This window comes from Chelonoidis abingdonii, chromosome 4 (assembly GCF_003597395.2).
Source record: "Chelonoidis abingdonii isolate Lonesome George chromosome 4, CheloAbing_2.0, whole genome shotgun sequence".
NCBI lineage: Eukaryota > Metazoa > Chordata > Testudines > Testudinidae > Chelonoidis > Chelonoidis abingdonii.
The window spans coordinates 81,525,870-81,542,431 of NC_133772.1; the positions used below are offsets into that span (position 1 = coordinate 81,525,870).

The 16,562-nt window shown below is 39.0% G+C and overlaps 1 protein-coding gene across 28 annotated transcripts in view; it reads left to right on the plus strand.

The window, feature by feature from the left end:
• GPHN (gephyrin) overlaps nt 1-16,562 on the plus strand; it is a 648,985-nt gene that overhangs the window by 159,269 nt on the left and 473,154 nt on the right. For all 28 annotated transcript variants that reach the window (XM_075065364.1, XM_075065351.1, XM_075065350.1 and 25 more), the window contains one exon: nt 15,752-15,830. In XM_075065364.1, coding sequence (XP_074921465.1) covers nt 15,752-15,830 — 79 coding nt within the window. The remainder of the gene's footprint in view (nt 1-15,751; nt 15,831-16,562) is intronic.

A 16,562-nucleotide genomic window follows, 5' to 3' on the forward strand; every position in this document is an offset into this window, starting at 1 on the left:
AAGAGACTTCCTTTTGGGAGCTATGTCTAATAGGTTAATGCAGTGACTCAAAGCAGTCCCTTCAGAACAAAGTATTTATTTTAACATAGGAACATAGCATTGAGAGAAAAGATTAAAACAATAAAAGGCCCATATGACGTAACACGTGTCTTAGTCTAATCTTTGTTTCTATAAGAGCTTAGGCAGGCCCTACTTATTCCTGGAATTCCCGCCTGTGAGAACTGGTTTTCATTCTGCTACCCTGCAGACACATCATCTGTGTCCCCATCATATTGAAACACAACAATCACATAAACAGAGGTATACATGATATTGAGAAAATGAATACAGATGTCACACATGTTCTTCAGAGAGCCTAACCTATAAACAGAAAAGGCCAAAAGAGAATGTTTTATTATACAATGCCACAACAGTGCATGGTACTTTGCATACATACAAAAGAAAATGGTCCTTGCCCCAAAGAACTAACAGTTTAAGTTTAGATGTAGCACCATGAGTGGTAGTAAGCAAGGTTAGGGAGGAGAGAGGTTGAAGGTTGTGACATAAGATCTCTCATTTCCTTCATTTACAATGGACACATCTTGTTGGTTTTGTTTTGTTTTTTAATGCCTTGTTGATATATGTCCCTGTTTTCAAGTACTGTCAGAGAGAGACTTTCTGGAGAGATGACACTGTGCTTCCCCCTACTAGGAAGCAAGGAAGCAAATAATTCGTACTTTGGTATGTGATTGGTGATTCTGTACAGGCCCCAGTCAATCCTCTCCTCTTTAAGTGCCTCTATCACTTTGGAAGTGTGAACTCTTCTTCAGACCTGCTCTTCCTCCAGTTCCCTCTCTTCTAATCTTACCTCTGCTTCTTTTTCTATTGACTTACAATACTTATTTTTGTTTTTTTCTGGTGAAGTGAGAGAGTTGTTTAGATTTGCATCTAACTCTTTTGTGACTTTCTATGTCTGTCTCACCTGTTGGAATATCTTGCCCATTTGATTTGTAACCCTTTCAGTTAAGGGTACGTAGGCTCAGCTGAATGAGGAAGTAACTTAATGTCAGCAATGTTTGATTTTTATTTATTTATTTTCATATTGTTGGCTGAGAGCACCAAGCTGCTGGCCCACTAAACCTGTGGTATTTTTTGCCTGGGTATTTTCTTTTCATTTTGTAGAAGCAAATGAGACCTAAACGAAGCTGCACATAGTTGGAAAATTAGAGCTGACTAGGAAATGTTTTTCCCCTGCTGGGAACATTTTTGAAACTTCAAATAATCATCCCATCCCAATCTGGACAAAAAGTCAAAATGCCAAAAAATGTTATAAGCCAACAATCCAAAAAAAAAAAATACATAGAGGACAGGTCCATCAATGGCTGTTGGCCAGGATTGGCCTCTGTTTGCTAGAAGCAGGGAATGAGCAACAAGGGATGGATAATTTGATGATAACCTGTTCTGCTCATTCCCTCTGGGGCTCCTGGCTTTGCCCTCTGTCGGAAGAAAGGATACTGGGCTAGATGGACTTTTGGTCTGGCCAAGTATGGCTGTTCTTATGTTCTTATTTTAGTTCAGGTGAATCAACCTATATCATCACACAATTTTCAAAATATTTAATTTTTATTTTGACCTTTTAAAACTTTATACTAGAACTATATTACATTTCAAAACAAAGTCATTTCAAACCAGGAAACAGATTTTTTTTCTTTAAAAATGTTGAAAGTTTTTTTCCAAAAAATTTTCAAACCAAGAAATTAATCAAAACTGACACTTTCCCACAAACAGTCAGTTTAAATGAATTGGTATTTTCTGATTTAAAAAAAACATTTTATCAGAAATTTCCTAACCAGTTATTGAAAATAATAGCTGTTGGAAATCCCTAGATTTCAGATTATTTTGTTTTTCTCAACAATAGCATGTTACTAAAAAAATAGTCTCTGATCCCGCAATCTAATCCATGAGAACAGGCCCCAGAATATGTGGAGAACCTAACTGAATGCAAGGAGTTCATCCTCATGTATCTGACTGAAGGACTGGGATCCTACTAAAAAGAATATTGTTTTACTCATCAACCTCAACCCAAATAAAATGTTATTCCAAGGAACTATGGCATTGCACATTCTTTAGTGTCTAAGATCAACCTTCTCTTCTGGGTTTATATTTTCATTATTATATATTTTTCTCTCCATTTCAAATGATTCATTGAATTTTCAATACCTTGTCATCATTATCAGTCAAAAGTAATGTAAACCAGTCATATTCATGCCTGATTTATTTAGTTTAGCAAAAGCTGTATCTTAAGCTCAATCTATTTATTTTACCAAAGAGAAGGAAAAGAGGTGACATGATTACCATCTACAAGTATCTACCTGGGAAGTAGATATCTGATATTCAAGGGCTCTTTAAACTAGCAAACATATAACAAGATCAAATGGCTATATGTTGAAGCTATACAACTCTAAACTGAAAATAGCATGTACATTTTTTAAGGGTAGTTAGCCATTGGAATAATGTACCTAGGAATGTTGATGATTCTCTAGCACTAGAAATCTTTAAATCTGGATTGGATGTGTCTCTAAAAGATATGCTGTAAGTCAAACAAAAGCTATGACCTGTGTTATGCAGGAAGTCTGACTAGATGATCATAATGGTCTTCACTGGTGTTAAAGGATATGTCTATACTGCAAAAAAGGCTTCTGGCAGTGAGGATCAGAGCCTAGGTCAACTAATTCAAGCTCACAGGCTTCATGTTATGGGACTAAAAATAGCAATGTAGACATTCCTGACTAGGATAATCTACATTGCTAATTTTAGCCTTGTAGCAGTTGAGATGGGCTTTGAGACATGCTGCTATGGGTCTGGGTTTTTTTTTGCTTTTTGTTTTGTAATGTAGACATACCCAAAGTCTATGAAATTTATGAATAGTTTAGCCCTATGGGCTAACTTTATTTGTTGGAAATAACTGGTGGAAGGTATGCATGGTGATGCTTTTGATTGACATGTCAGTAGAATAGTAGGCATCCTTCAGTCTCGAGAGACCATGGGTATGCACCCCTGAGAGGTAAAGAATTTACTCAGTTGATTTTATGGCTGCTGCTGCTATGGCTCAAAAGACCATTCAAGAGAGACAGTCTCTGCCATATCTACTAAATTTAAAGGTGATGTTTTGACCTTTTGGACTCTGCCTTCTGCGAGCGCTTTTCTCCTCTGTTCTCCTTTTCCTCTCGTAACTCTGGAGACCTTTTGTTAAGCTCTTGTTTCCAAAGGCTGCGGTCTTGAGTGTGATCTTCCCTGTTGTCCACGTCCATGTCCATTTCTTTGAGGTGTCACTTGCACTCATCCTTGAAATGCAATTTTAGGCTCGCCTTGGGTCTTGTTCCAGATGCCAATTCACCATAGAGGATGTGTCTTTTGGGATGTGCCCATCATTCATTCAGCACACATGCCAAAGCCAGCAAAGGCGTCTCTGTTTGAAGAGTGTTTGCATGCTGGGTATGCTGGCCCACTTGAGCACCTCAGTGTTGGTGACTCTGTCCCTCCAGGAGATGCCAAAGATTTGACGAAGCCAATGCATATGAAAACTGGCTGTATTTTCTTTGCTGTAAGTTTGACCTTGCTGCATACCAGAGAGTGATCTATGTTGCTCTTCAATATCTACAGGTAATGAGGACAGTATTAAGGTTGGGATGCCTTGCGATGATAAGATCCAGTTGATGTCAATGGCCAGATCTGGGATGTTTCCAAGACACTTTGCGTTGTGGATTTGTCTGGAAGAATGAGTTTGTTACAGGGAGGTTGTAATATGAACAAAGTTCTAGCAGTCTCTGATGGCTTCCGTTCATCTTACCAGTTCCATGTTGACTAAGACAGTTGGTCCATGCTTCATGACCAGTTCCCACCCTTACATTGACGTCTCATAGAATCATAGAATATCAGGGTTGGAAGGGACCTCAGGAGGTCATCTAGTCCAACCCCCTGCTCAAAGCAGGACCAATTCCCAGCTAAGTCATCCCATCCAGGGCTTTGCCAAGCCTGACCTTAAAAACCTCTTAAGAAAGGAGATTCCACCGCCTCCCTAGGTAACCCATTCCAGTGCTTTACCACCTTCCTAGTGAAAAAGCTTTTCCTAATATCCAACCTAAACCTCTCCCACTGCAACTTGAGACCATTACTCCTTGTTCTCTCATCTGGTACCACTGAGAACAGTCTAGATCCATCCTCTTTGGAACCCCCTTTCAGGTAGTTGAAAGCAGCTATCAAATCCCCCCTCATTCTTCTCTTCTGCAGACTAAACAATCCCAGTTCCCTCAGCCTCTCCTCATAAGTCATGTGTTCCAGCCCCCTAATCATTTTTGTTGCCCTCCACTGGACTCTTTTTCCAATTTTTCCACATCCTTGTATTAGGCCCAAAACTGGACATAGTACTCCAGATGAGGCTTCACCATGCCAAATCAAGGGGAATGATCACGTTCCTCGATCTGCTGGCAATGCCCCTACTTATACAGCCCAAGATGCTGTTGACCTTCTTGACAGCAAGGGCACAGTGTCGACTCATATCCAGCTTCTTGTCCACTGTAACCCATAGGTCCTTTTCTGAAGAACTGCTGCCTAGCCATTCAATCCCTAGTCGGTAGCAGTGCATTGGATTCTTCCGTCCTAAGTGCAGGACTTTGCACTTGTTCTTGTTGAACCTCATCAGGTTTCTTTTGGCCCAATCCTCTAATTTGTCTAGATCCTTCTGTATCCTATCCCTACCCTCCAGCGTATCTACTACTCCTCCCAGTTTAGTGTCATCTGCAAACTTACTGAGAGTGCAGTCCACACCATCCTCCAGATCATTAACAAAGATATTGAACAAAACTGGCCCAAGGACCTACCCTTGGGGCACTCCGCTTGAAACCGGCTGCCAACTAGACATGGAGCCATTGATCACTACCTGTTGAACTGGATGATCTAGCCAGCTTTCTATCCACCTTATAGTCCATTCATCCAGCCCATACTTCTTTAACTTGCTGGCAAGAATACTGTGGGAGACTGTATCAAGAGCTTTGCTAAAGTCAAGGAAAAACACATCCACTGGTTTCCCCTCATCCACAGACACAGTTATCTCCTCATAGAAGGCAGTTAGGTTAGTCAGGCATGACTTGCCCTTGGTGAATCCATGCTGACAGTTCCTGATCACTTTTCTCTCCTCTAAGTGCTTCAGAATTGATTCTTTGAGGACCTGCTCCATGCAGGAAAATATATTTGTATTTTGGAATTCTGCTGATAGTGGTGTTCAACTGGTCATAGAACTGGTCCTTGATGTCAAAAGACAAGGAAAGTGTTGGGACGTACACACTCACAAGGTTGATTGGTCAATCAGATGTGAACAAGTGTAGTGCCAAAATTCTCTCCTGTCCATTTATAGGTGGCTCAGTCATCCCCATAAGTGAGTTCTTGATGGCAAATCTCACTCCGCGCTCTCATGTTTCTTCAGCGCTTTTTCCCTGCCAAAAAAAGAGTGTAGTCTTTTTCCCTGAGAGATCCATTTGATGCTAGCTGTGTTTCTTGGAAGGATGCAATATCCTCATTGAGTCATTTCAGCTTGTTATTGATCAAGGCCGTTTTACATACATAGTTGATTTCTTGAAGATCGTCTAATAATCCGGTTGTCACGGTGAGAACATTCCAGAACCCTGTCTGTAAGGATGTTTTCTTTCTTTTACTTGATTTGCCTGGTGTGTTGGTTACAGTCCACTTGTCAAGTTATAAAACTCTAAGCTCCGAACACCCATTGAAGCAGGCAGACTGTGGCGGGACAACACCCTCTTATCTGGGGGCTGCCCAGTTTTATGGTGGGCGGTGGTTGTCCCGTGAGATATGATCTATCCCACTGTCGGAGGCAGCCTGCGCCACCCAACTCTACACCAATTGAGTAAGAACTTAGAACTGGTGACTGCAGCCTCCTGTGTTGTGTTGATGCTTGAGGTGAAGCTGGAGTACCTCTCCAGGGTGCAAGCCTGCGCAGATGATATGGAGGTCCTGAGTTACCCATGCATCAGGATCCCCCTCCCACTATCACTGGTAAAATCCAGAAGAGAGGAAGAACAAGTACATATGGTACCTGATCTGCTGCAGGAGTTGCCAGAAAGATACTAAGATCTTAGTACCTAACTGCCTTTGAGGCTCCGCTCCAGATTTTCTGTCTTGAGTTTACTCTCATAGCTTTACATTCTCCCGAATTCACCCGCAAAGCAGTGGGGCTTTTCTGTCAGGGGTTGCTCCCTTAGCCTTACATCCTCCCAGGCTACCCACAAGGCAGTGGATTTGATGAGCTACAGGTATTACTGTGTACTCTCATTATGGTAGCATGCATAGCCTGATCTGACACTGAAATGTCAGTTGCAACACAGAAGCACTCGCACTGGGTGGAGGAGGAGAGGCTGGTGTTTGAGATGAGTTAATTGCAATCACCTTGCTGCTGTTCAGAAATGTCTCTTCTGAAGTGTTTGCATTAGCTTAAATCAGGAAGTTCATTTGTAGATGTGGATCTCGGTAATTTTTCTTATACATCTGACATTTCCATTTAAGTAGTAGATTCTTCTGTAAATAACTATAATCTACTACTCGCTCCACCTCCATTACCAAGAAAAAATACAGAAGGGAATACCCTAATTTTTCAAAGATATTGAACAGCTTCAGTTCTCATTGAATCAGTGGCATTAGGTTACTCAGGACCTTTTGACAGTCAGGCCATAAATATTCAGCTGAACTTAGGTTTGAGATGGGTTATGTTCTGCTATGAACTGTTAATGTATTTATTGGCAGTAAATTTAAACTGGACCTCCTAAACAAGTTACAAAATTACTCCTAACCTCACTAATTAGTCCCCAAACTCCACTGACTCCACACTTCCCCCAGTAAAGGTGATGTCCAGTAATATTTATGGAGGAGGCAATTTTTAATTGAAGAAAATTTATGTGCAATTTGTGCTCTTAAAGAAATTTTAATATCTGAGTTCTTGTTGTGGCTCTTGATTTGAGTAAGGCTGATTGTCAACAGAGTTATTGGTAGTACAGTATATTTCTTTCTATATAATTGGCTTGGATATTTTTGAGACAAATGCACTAATCTAAAAAAAAGGGAACCAAAATTTCCATTGCTGAGGATGAAGTTTTTAAATCTGAATGCTATTTTCAGCTCAGAGCTCATTTAAAAAACTATTAAAACAAATCTCTTCTTAATATCAGTTCTTCATAATGATCAATGAAAATAAACAAGTCTAAGCAAGTGGAAGTCATTGGCTTGGTGTTAAATGATGAGTGCCCCTCATCCTTCCCTGCACGCTTGCTAGGAGCTAATTTGGTCCTCAGGTAATTTACAGAGGCAGAACAGTGATTTCTCTTCCTTACTTTGTGTAGGTCCATCAGACTTTTACATTACACAAACCATTTGGGTAAAATAGTTGTGTTGATTTATTTTTCATTTATATTGTAGAGATGAAAAATTCCCCTCTATTACAAAAATTACTGGATGAAATTCTAAGCTCTTTGTTTTGTAGGAAGTCAGACTAGAAGATCATAGTGTTGCTTTCTGATGTTAAAACTATGGTTCTATGGAGTACAATGAGTATTTTTCTTTTATAAATATTAAGCAGTACATTCCTGAGGAAAATGAGGCATTGCTAATACTTGATCTCTTTAGAAGTTTCACTATGGATTAGTTATTCACAATACTCTAGCAATGTGAGATTATGCTAGTCTTTGTTCCACCTTCTTTCACAGACTTCAGCCTCTAAATTTCGCACATGACAAACTTTTCAAAGATGAAATGAAAGATGAGTACTAAATTTCTGCTCAATTTGGCAAAGGCCAGCAGTGCTTCTGAGATCAGTATGGACTTGAAAACGCTAATTCTGGAAGAAAACTATGCCCAGTAGCTTGTTGCCAGCTATGGGCAAATGAGAACTCACCAAGAACATTGCCCCAGAGGCTTTCAGTTTCCTGGAATTACTGCTGCTCACTGTACATGTTCTGACAGTCAAGATGAAGTGAATATCTGAATAGAAACAATATAATATTTTGACTTAATATCACAATATTGTCCTATTAATAGCACTGTATTGTATTATTTGAATTTTAAACATTATTTCTTTTCAGTTTAAAAGATTGATTAACATTTATGAACATTTATCTTTGTTGCTTGAGCCTATTTTTGATATAATGAGCCATAAACTTTCCGTCAGTTTTTGCTGCATATGAAGTGCAAGTAAATTTAGCAAGAATTTCTATAGTGAATACTTATAATTCTATAAACAAAAATATTTAAGCAACTTTTTGTTGCAGAAGCAAAATATCTCATGAATTTTTAGTTCTGTCTTGTCACCAAGAGTTTGTGCATGCATATTAGTTAGACATTGTTTGAACTCCAAAGTAATCATTTTCTTTTTTATCACTGATTACAAAGATTTCATCTTTACCCAAACCACGATGGAAAAAGAGGGATAGAGTCATATAAATGTGATCTAATATCTGTGTCAGCAAAGGGATAATTCTCCCTAATGGGTCCAATTAAGCAAAACAAACCTTAGTTGGTCCTGTTTCCTACAGCTTTCATGTCAGAATATGTAAACACTTGGAAGAAGCCAAGATAGTATTATGTCTTCTGTAATTGACTATGTGCACACCTAAACAGCTTTTATAACAGAGCCTGATTAATTACTGTAGCTTTCACACCTTTCTGTTACTAAACTGTTTTTCTGAATTGGCTGTGGTATGCTATGAAATGTTTTCCATCAGATATTACAGATAGTGCCTATTTAATATATTTTGAGACGATGCGACAAATTCTGTTGTGGCAGGTGTTTGGTATCCTCAAGATGCAAAAGTTTCCATTTTAACTCCGTTTTCACACAGCAATTTTTAGTAGAGTGAGATTAAAATAAATTGGTTTTTCCCATTTGAAAAATGTGAGCCAAACTTCTTTAGATAGGCCTGTAGCAAAAGTAAATAAATAGAGCATTTGTTTGAAAGTAATTGATTTTCTTTAACCATTCTGAACATTTTGAAAATTGCATGCCGATCTTGCACATTAGTTCTTTTCAGGTTTTTAAGAGCAGCTGGACAAACACCTGTCAGGGATGGTCCAGGTATATTTGTTCCTGCCTCAGTGCAGAGGGCTGAACTTGAAGACCTCTCAAGAGCCCTTTCAGCCCTACATTTCTCTGATTAAGTCTGTCAGGGTGGGATCCACAAAAGTACTTCAGCACCTACGTTCTGTTTTTAGGCACCACCATGATCCACTAAACCCCCACTCAGCTGCGGCCTAACCAGGTAGGCACTTACACTAACTCAGTGCCTAAGGGTGGTTTTTTGTTGTTGGTTTTTTCCTCTATGGACATGTGCACTGCAGCTTCTCCCTAGGTGCTGAGGTGCCATTCTCCTGCCTGAGCATGTGCACTTCTGCCTCATGATAGGCATCTGGAGATATCTGTCTCCCACCAAAGCCCAAGAGCAATTCACAAACTGGGAAAGATAGGCATTTGATCACCTAAGTTATATGCAGGGCATGGAGGTGGAGGACTTTCCTTGTAACCTTTAGCCTAATAGATAGGGTACTCAGCCAGGATATGGGAGACCTCTGATTCAAGTCATCCCTCCACCTGAGTGGGGGAAGGGATCTTAACCAGGGATTGCATCTCTCAGGTGAGTGCTGTACCTGTTACTCTAGAGTCATTCTAACTTTCTGTGGCCCAATTAATATTTAATTATTCAGTTGTTTAAAGTGGAACAACTTTAATAGGAGAAATTGAGGGAGCCCCATATCAGAATATCCCATAGCCCAGTAGCTAGAGTATGCACCCGAGCAGACCCCTGTTCAAATCTCTTCTCCCCCTCAGGATGAGGGGGAACTTGAATTGGGGATTCAAGTGGGATTGGTGAGTATCCTGTCTTTTAGACTGAAAGTTATAAGGGAGCTGCTGCTCTTCCTCCTTCCCCCTGGTTTTGTTTCACTGAGCGCATCCCCCTTCTGTTTTGTTTTGGTCTTCATCTGCAACTTAGGTGGCTGAACACCAATCTTCCCCTGGTTCGTGGATCACTAAGGAAGCTAGGTGCCCCGCCTGCAGCCTGGACTTGTGCACATGTTGCCAAGAGAGAGTTTGGCACACATCCCTCTGACTAGCAAAAACATCTCTGACTAGTGTCTCCTGTTGGCTAGTTTAGTCAGCACCAAGCTGGGTGGCTTTTTTGATAGCATTCTTAGGTGCCTCCTTCTCCCCATTCATAGTATTAGGGAGCCGCAGTGTCGAACTTAGGCTTTGTGAATTGCAGTGTTGTTTCTGTGACTCTCTCTAGGCACCTAGAAGTTAGGTACTCCGATGCTCAGCATTGCAATTCTTATGTCCCTCCATGGATCTAAAGAGATGCATTGTGATTGCTTGTACAAGTAGTTCAGCGCAATTTTCGAAACAGGTTTTGTTGACTTTAATGTCCATGGACCACATTCAGTGAAGAATGTGGGACAGTCCTCTATGGGATAAGGCTTGCATAATGACTCCTATATATGCCACAGGAAAGGGAACATAGACAGGGCATGAACTCTGGCTGACAAAACTGTCTGTGGGGCAGTTAGCTGATCTGATCTAGAAGCAGCCTTCAGGTGCCAGATTAGCATCCAGTGGTCACACAAATGTGTCAGCAAAGTTAATTTAAAGTTGCTATAATGGGATATACTGATTCTTTAAGGCTGGTGAAGGAGTCCTCAGCTGCCCGTACTATCCTGTCCCAGGCTATTCTTTTGTAAAGACATACCTATAAGACAAGGAATGCTATTGCTGATGAAGAGTGGCCTTTCTGGAAGAGGCATTTTTTAATTTGGAAAAGAAACCTACTGCTATCTCTGTTTAGCGCCTAAGATCTGGGTTCCAAAAGCAGTTACTACTTGTTACAAAAGGATTCATCTTTAAGTTAAAGAGGAGCTGCTCGTGTACACAAGCATTTACTGGATCAGGACTTTAGACTGTAAGCTTATTTGGTCAGGGACTCTCTCTCACTATATATGTGAATAGTGCCCAGAACAATGGGACCTGAATCTGAATTGGGACTTCTGGGCAATAGTGTAATACAAATGATGATTCTAAGAGAAAATTCTGTATAAAGGTGAAAGAAATCAAATTCTGCTGTGGAACGTTCACAGAAGAACGCCATGGAGACAGCTAGATCAAAAAAGATCAAGAAATTTTCTTAAGATAGAATTTCCTAAAAATAATATGATTTAAGGTACTTGATGTTTAAAAAAAAAACAAAAAAGGAATAAGTTATAAGAATAATTTAATCATTATAAAATACTGTTTATTGTAAGGAAACTCTTTATACTAAGGCTGAAGTTCTGATACTTTTTTTGTTGACGTACCCCTTTCAAATGCAATGTTAATCATGAACCCTCCAACTGAGAAACTGACTGACAAGTATATGTTTACTTCATATAAACATGTTCTATTAATAATGCTTTAAGAAAGAGTATTGGAGTACTTATAGATAATCAGTAAGATGGGTGTGCCTATGTCTTACTGCAGTCTGTCTATTCTTGGTGTGATGATTGACAAGTAAACTCATAAATCATTCTCCGTTTCCAGTCGGGACCTGAACTTTGTCTTCATAGTTGTCATGGCACAGAATGATGCTTCATATATATGTTATTGGGAAAAGTAGTGACACTTTCATTGCTTCTGTAACTGAAATTGGGTACTCTACAGCAACAGTTGGCTAAAACTGTCAAGTTGTCTATTCCTGAAACTTAATTTTCACTGTTCAGTCACAGAATAATTCGAGCAGCTCCTGTCCTGCTTTTCCACTCCAATGGCAAGATGACATAGCAAAAGTTGAGAATGGATCCCGAACTCAATTATATTCCTCCATGCTTATATTATTGAAAGTTGAGCAATGATTCTGTCTCTCATGCAGTCAGTTGTGATGCTATTAGTATCCAGAAATTCTGTCAATAGTGGAAACATCTCGGAGATTCCACTGTTCAGCCTAGTTTTCCAAATCTCCATTTCTTTCTGAAAAGCTGTAGTCTTGTCACTCACCTCAAGTATGATTGTATCACCCCCTTTGTGGGGACAGGTTTAGTGCATTCAACTAGTTAAAAATGTCTGTGAGGTATGCCAGCTTCATGATCCATATCAGGTCAGAAAAGTTTGTGGCGATCTTGGGATTGTGCACAGAAAGAAAACCCAGCGGCTCTTTGTGAAGCATAGAAACTTTCCAACACTCTGCTGTGAGATAGCCAACACACTTCTGAATGAAACAATAATTTGTCATGTCCTGCACCCATTTCTAAACACAGCTTTGCAAAAAGGCATGAATTCAAAGGCCAGAGCTTTGCAAACTTCACAACTGTCACAGCAGCATTTAGCACATCTTGTAATTCGGGTTCCATTTTCTTTGATGCAAGGGCCCGGCAATGCAACATATAGTGTGTTACAGTTACCTGTGGATTTATGGCTCATATTCTTGTAACAACTCCACTCTTGTTGCCTGCTGTAGCAGCATCACCGTCCTTGCAAACAGCAACACACTTCTCCCAATTCAGCTTTCATTAAATATCCGATAATTTGACTATTTCCTGACCTGTTGTCTGTTCTGGTAATTCCTGACAAAAATGAAAATCATCTAAAATTTCCTCCAGCCAAACCTAACAAACAAAACTAATAATTATGCTGCATTACCAGCATCGGTTGTCTTATGAAGCTGAATTGTAAACTCTTCACATGTACATAGACTTTCAGTTAGTTGGCATTTTACATCATTTGAAAGCTCTTCAATTCTCCTGCTAACTGTATTGTTATAAAGTGGTATGGCCTTAAGTTTCTGTGCTGCATCTTCACTTACTATCTCTTTACATGTTTCTACAGCAGCTGGAAGAATCGGTACTTCTCCAATGGTATGGGATTTTTACTCTTTGCAGTCCGAAGCAGAGCCTTTTCCAGAACCGATGTTATGTTTGTCATTTGAGTTTTCTTTCAGTTGTATTCTTCTTTCATTGAAAAAAGTCTCTAGGTTTATCTTTATACTCCAGGTGCCTTGTTGTGTGGTGGTGTTTCAGCTTTGCAGGTTTCATTGCTTCGTTTGATAGGATTTGTAAGCATACAAACCCTTGGCTGATAATCTGTATATGAATGTGAAGCTTTTATTTAGTTCCTTCCTAGTCAAGATTAATAAATTTAATCTATGCTCACAATATTTATGTAGGTATTTCATTTTTGCATGTTTATTTTTATGCATCTATTTTGTTTTTATATTCTATAGCATCTTGTGATTGGTTAATGTGCGTGCAATATTCAGTGGCGCAAGTACATTTTAATTATTTATCTTTGTTTTGCTTTCTCCAAATGTACAAGGAGGTGTTCTTTTATGCTGTGTTCAGATCAGAAGCCTTACTAATGACTGTATTAGTGATTTGAGAGATGCATCTTAATAATCCTGTAATACTCCATAAAACATGCATTGTAGAACACGCAAGTTAAAACTCTACATGCATTTGTAACAAAAATCAGCATCTTTCAATAAACATTACATTTTGAATCAGGGCTTTGGAGTGGAGCCCAGAGCTGGAGCATGGAGCAGCTCCGGAGCAGTGGAGCTGCAGGTTTTTGTGGAGCTGGAGCACAGCTCCAAAGCCCTGTTTTGAATCAAGATGGCAAATATTCTCCTGGGGAATGCATTTCCATAAATATCCTGTTCAAAGTCTCTGAGAACTTGACTCTAAACACAAGGATCTTGGGCTGTCTGTCTGCATTGAGGATTGCTCTTACTTGCATTGGCTACCAATAGCCCTAAGAGACCAATATGATAGTTACAGATTTTTCAGGCCAGAAAGGACTGTAATGATCATCTAGTCTGACCTCTTGCATAACACAGAGGATATAATTTCACTTAGTAATTTCTAGCACAATAAACTGGTTTTGAATTAGAAAAAAAAAACAAAAACAAAACAGAAGCCAAGTATATAGGGACAAAATCAAAAAGGCCAAGGCACAAAATGAGATTAAACTTGCTAGGGCATTAAGGCTTAAACATTTTATTATTTTTTTTTTTTACAAATACATGAGAAGCAAGAGGAAGATCAAGGATAGAGTAGGCCCATTATTCAATGAGTAGGGAAAAACAGTAACAGAAAATGCAACAATAGCTTAAGGGTTAAATGCCTTTTTGTTTCAGTTTTCACCAAAAAGGTTAGCAGTGAACGGATGACTAACATACTGAACATGGGTGTAAGTGGTGTAGCATCTGAGGCTAAAATAGGGAAAGAAGTAGCTAAGAATTATTTAGACAGGTTAGATGATTCCAAGTATCATCTGATGAAATACAAGCTAGAATACTTAAGAAACTGACTGAAGAGATCTCTGAACCATTCGTGATTGTCTTTGAGAACTTATAAAGGGCAGGAGAGATCCTGGTGGACTGGGAAAGGGCAAATATACTGCCTATCTATGAAAAGGGGAATAAGGCTCACCCAGGGAATTGTAGACCAGTCGGTTTAACTTTGGTACCCAGAAAGATAATGAATGAATCAATTTGTAAGCATCTAAGAGTTAATAAGTAATGCCTTAGATTTGTCAAGAACAACTCCTTTCAAACCAACTTAATATCCTTCTCTGACTGGGTAACAACAGGGGGTGGAAGCAGTAGATGTGATATATCTTGACTTTAGTAAGGCTCTTGATGCTGTCTCACATGATCCCCTCATAAGCAAACTAGGAAAATATAGCCTAGACAAAGTTAATATAAGGTGAGTACACAAATGCTGGAAGAGCATTTTGAGTGGGCTCCCACAGGGATCTGTCCTAGGTCCAGTACTGTTTAATATATTCATAAATGATTTAGATAATGGCACAGAGAGTACAGTTACAAAGTTTGTGGATGATACCAAATTGGGAGCATTTTGAAGGACAGGATTAGAATTCAAAATAATCTTGACAAATTGAAGAAATGGTCTGAGATACATGGGATGAAATTCAGTAAGTACAAATGCAAAGTACTACACTATAACAATGCTACAAAGAGTACTGAGGGTGTGTATATGAAGAGGGAATTATGCAAAAAGTAGCTTTTGGGCTCCAGGTTCAAATAACAAACATGTTTTTCGGAAAACAAAACAAGAATACATGAATAATGTTCTTTTAAACTTAATCTCCTATGTAATTCGTTGTGTCTTGAATTATTATGGTAATTCTCCTAGGTGGATTATTCTACTGGAACTGTTTTAAACACAATTTTATTATCATTTATAAGTTGTATTAATAATTATACTGTCTACATTATTGTATGTTTAACTGCAATTCAAGTAAACAATTAATACTGTAAACTATTGAAAACTTAAAATGAAATGTTAAAATATAGCAATTCTCAATATTTCCCACCCTTTAGCATATTGAATTGTGTGATTGACACAAGGGCACTATAATTTGTCCTATTTGTGTATATTAACACCTCCAATGTCATGTTTGATGAGATTGTGTGGTTGGCTTGTCAGAACAAGGGATTTAGGATATTGAGGGACCTAGCTGAGGCACTTAATGGTCCGCCTCATGACAAGTTTTTTGACCTTTTTGTGTTTTAGTCAACATATCTAAATTAGGTGAAACTTCACTGAAAAGTAATTTAATAGATGAGCTCTGAGCTTTCCTTTAAATAAACAGTCTGCCAAACAAACAAATATTATTTGCCTGACAAAAACTGTACACTGTTCTCGAATTTTCATTTCTTGTGTTTCTCTTTTTTAGTGAGTGACAGTTGCTTCAGGAACCTTGCTGAAGACCGCAGTGGGATAAACCTTAAAGATCTGGTCCAAGACCCATCTTTGTGAGTATCTGGCTGCTACAGCTGAGCATAGAAAAGCTATGTTGTTATATCCTGTTTGTGTGATTGTAATTAGGACAGATTTAGATATGATGAAGCACACTTTGCTTTTGTAGCAATCTGTATACCATGTGCTGAGTCTATAATACAGACAGGTGTGACTGGAACCACATTGTGTCTTTCTCTGAGGAGATAGAGGAAAAAGAATGGCATCATTGATTTAACTCCCAGGGAGCACAGATAATAAATGGAACACTTCGTCAGCAGCAGGGTTCTTGTTGTAAGGGAAGACACATTGTACCCATGTCCTCTTCCTTCATTTTTTATAGGCACAAAACATCATATAACTAGATTTTAATCTCCTGATTTTGAATTTACTTCAGAGTTTTATTTACCTTGGAAGTCTGTTTTCTTTATATCTGATTTGATTTTCTTCCAGCTGACTTTTTTAAAACTCCTGTTTCTTTCAGTACTTTTTATTTATGCCAAACAAATTTTTTGCAACTTCACTTCATACTAGGAGAACAGGTCAGTTACAGTCCCTTCTTCATCCCGTAACACAGACACAAACTTTGAAAGTCTAAGACAAGAGGCCAAAGAAGCACAAAATTATGTGGTCATCCTTTCTAATCTTTCTTGTTTAGTGACCAGGCCAATGCACACATCCTCCCATTCAGCCATAGTCCAATATAGGACTGTCTGTCTATCTGTTTCTATAAATCATATTTCCCCCTT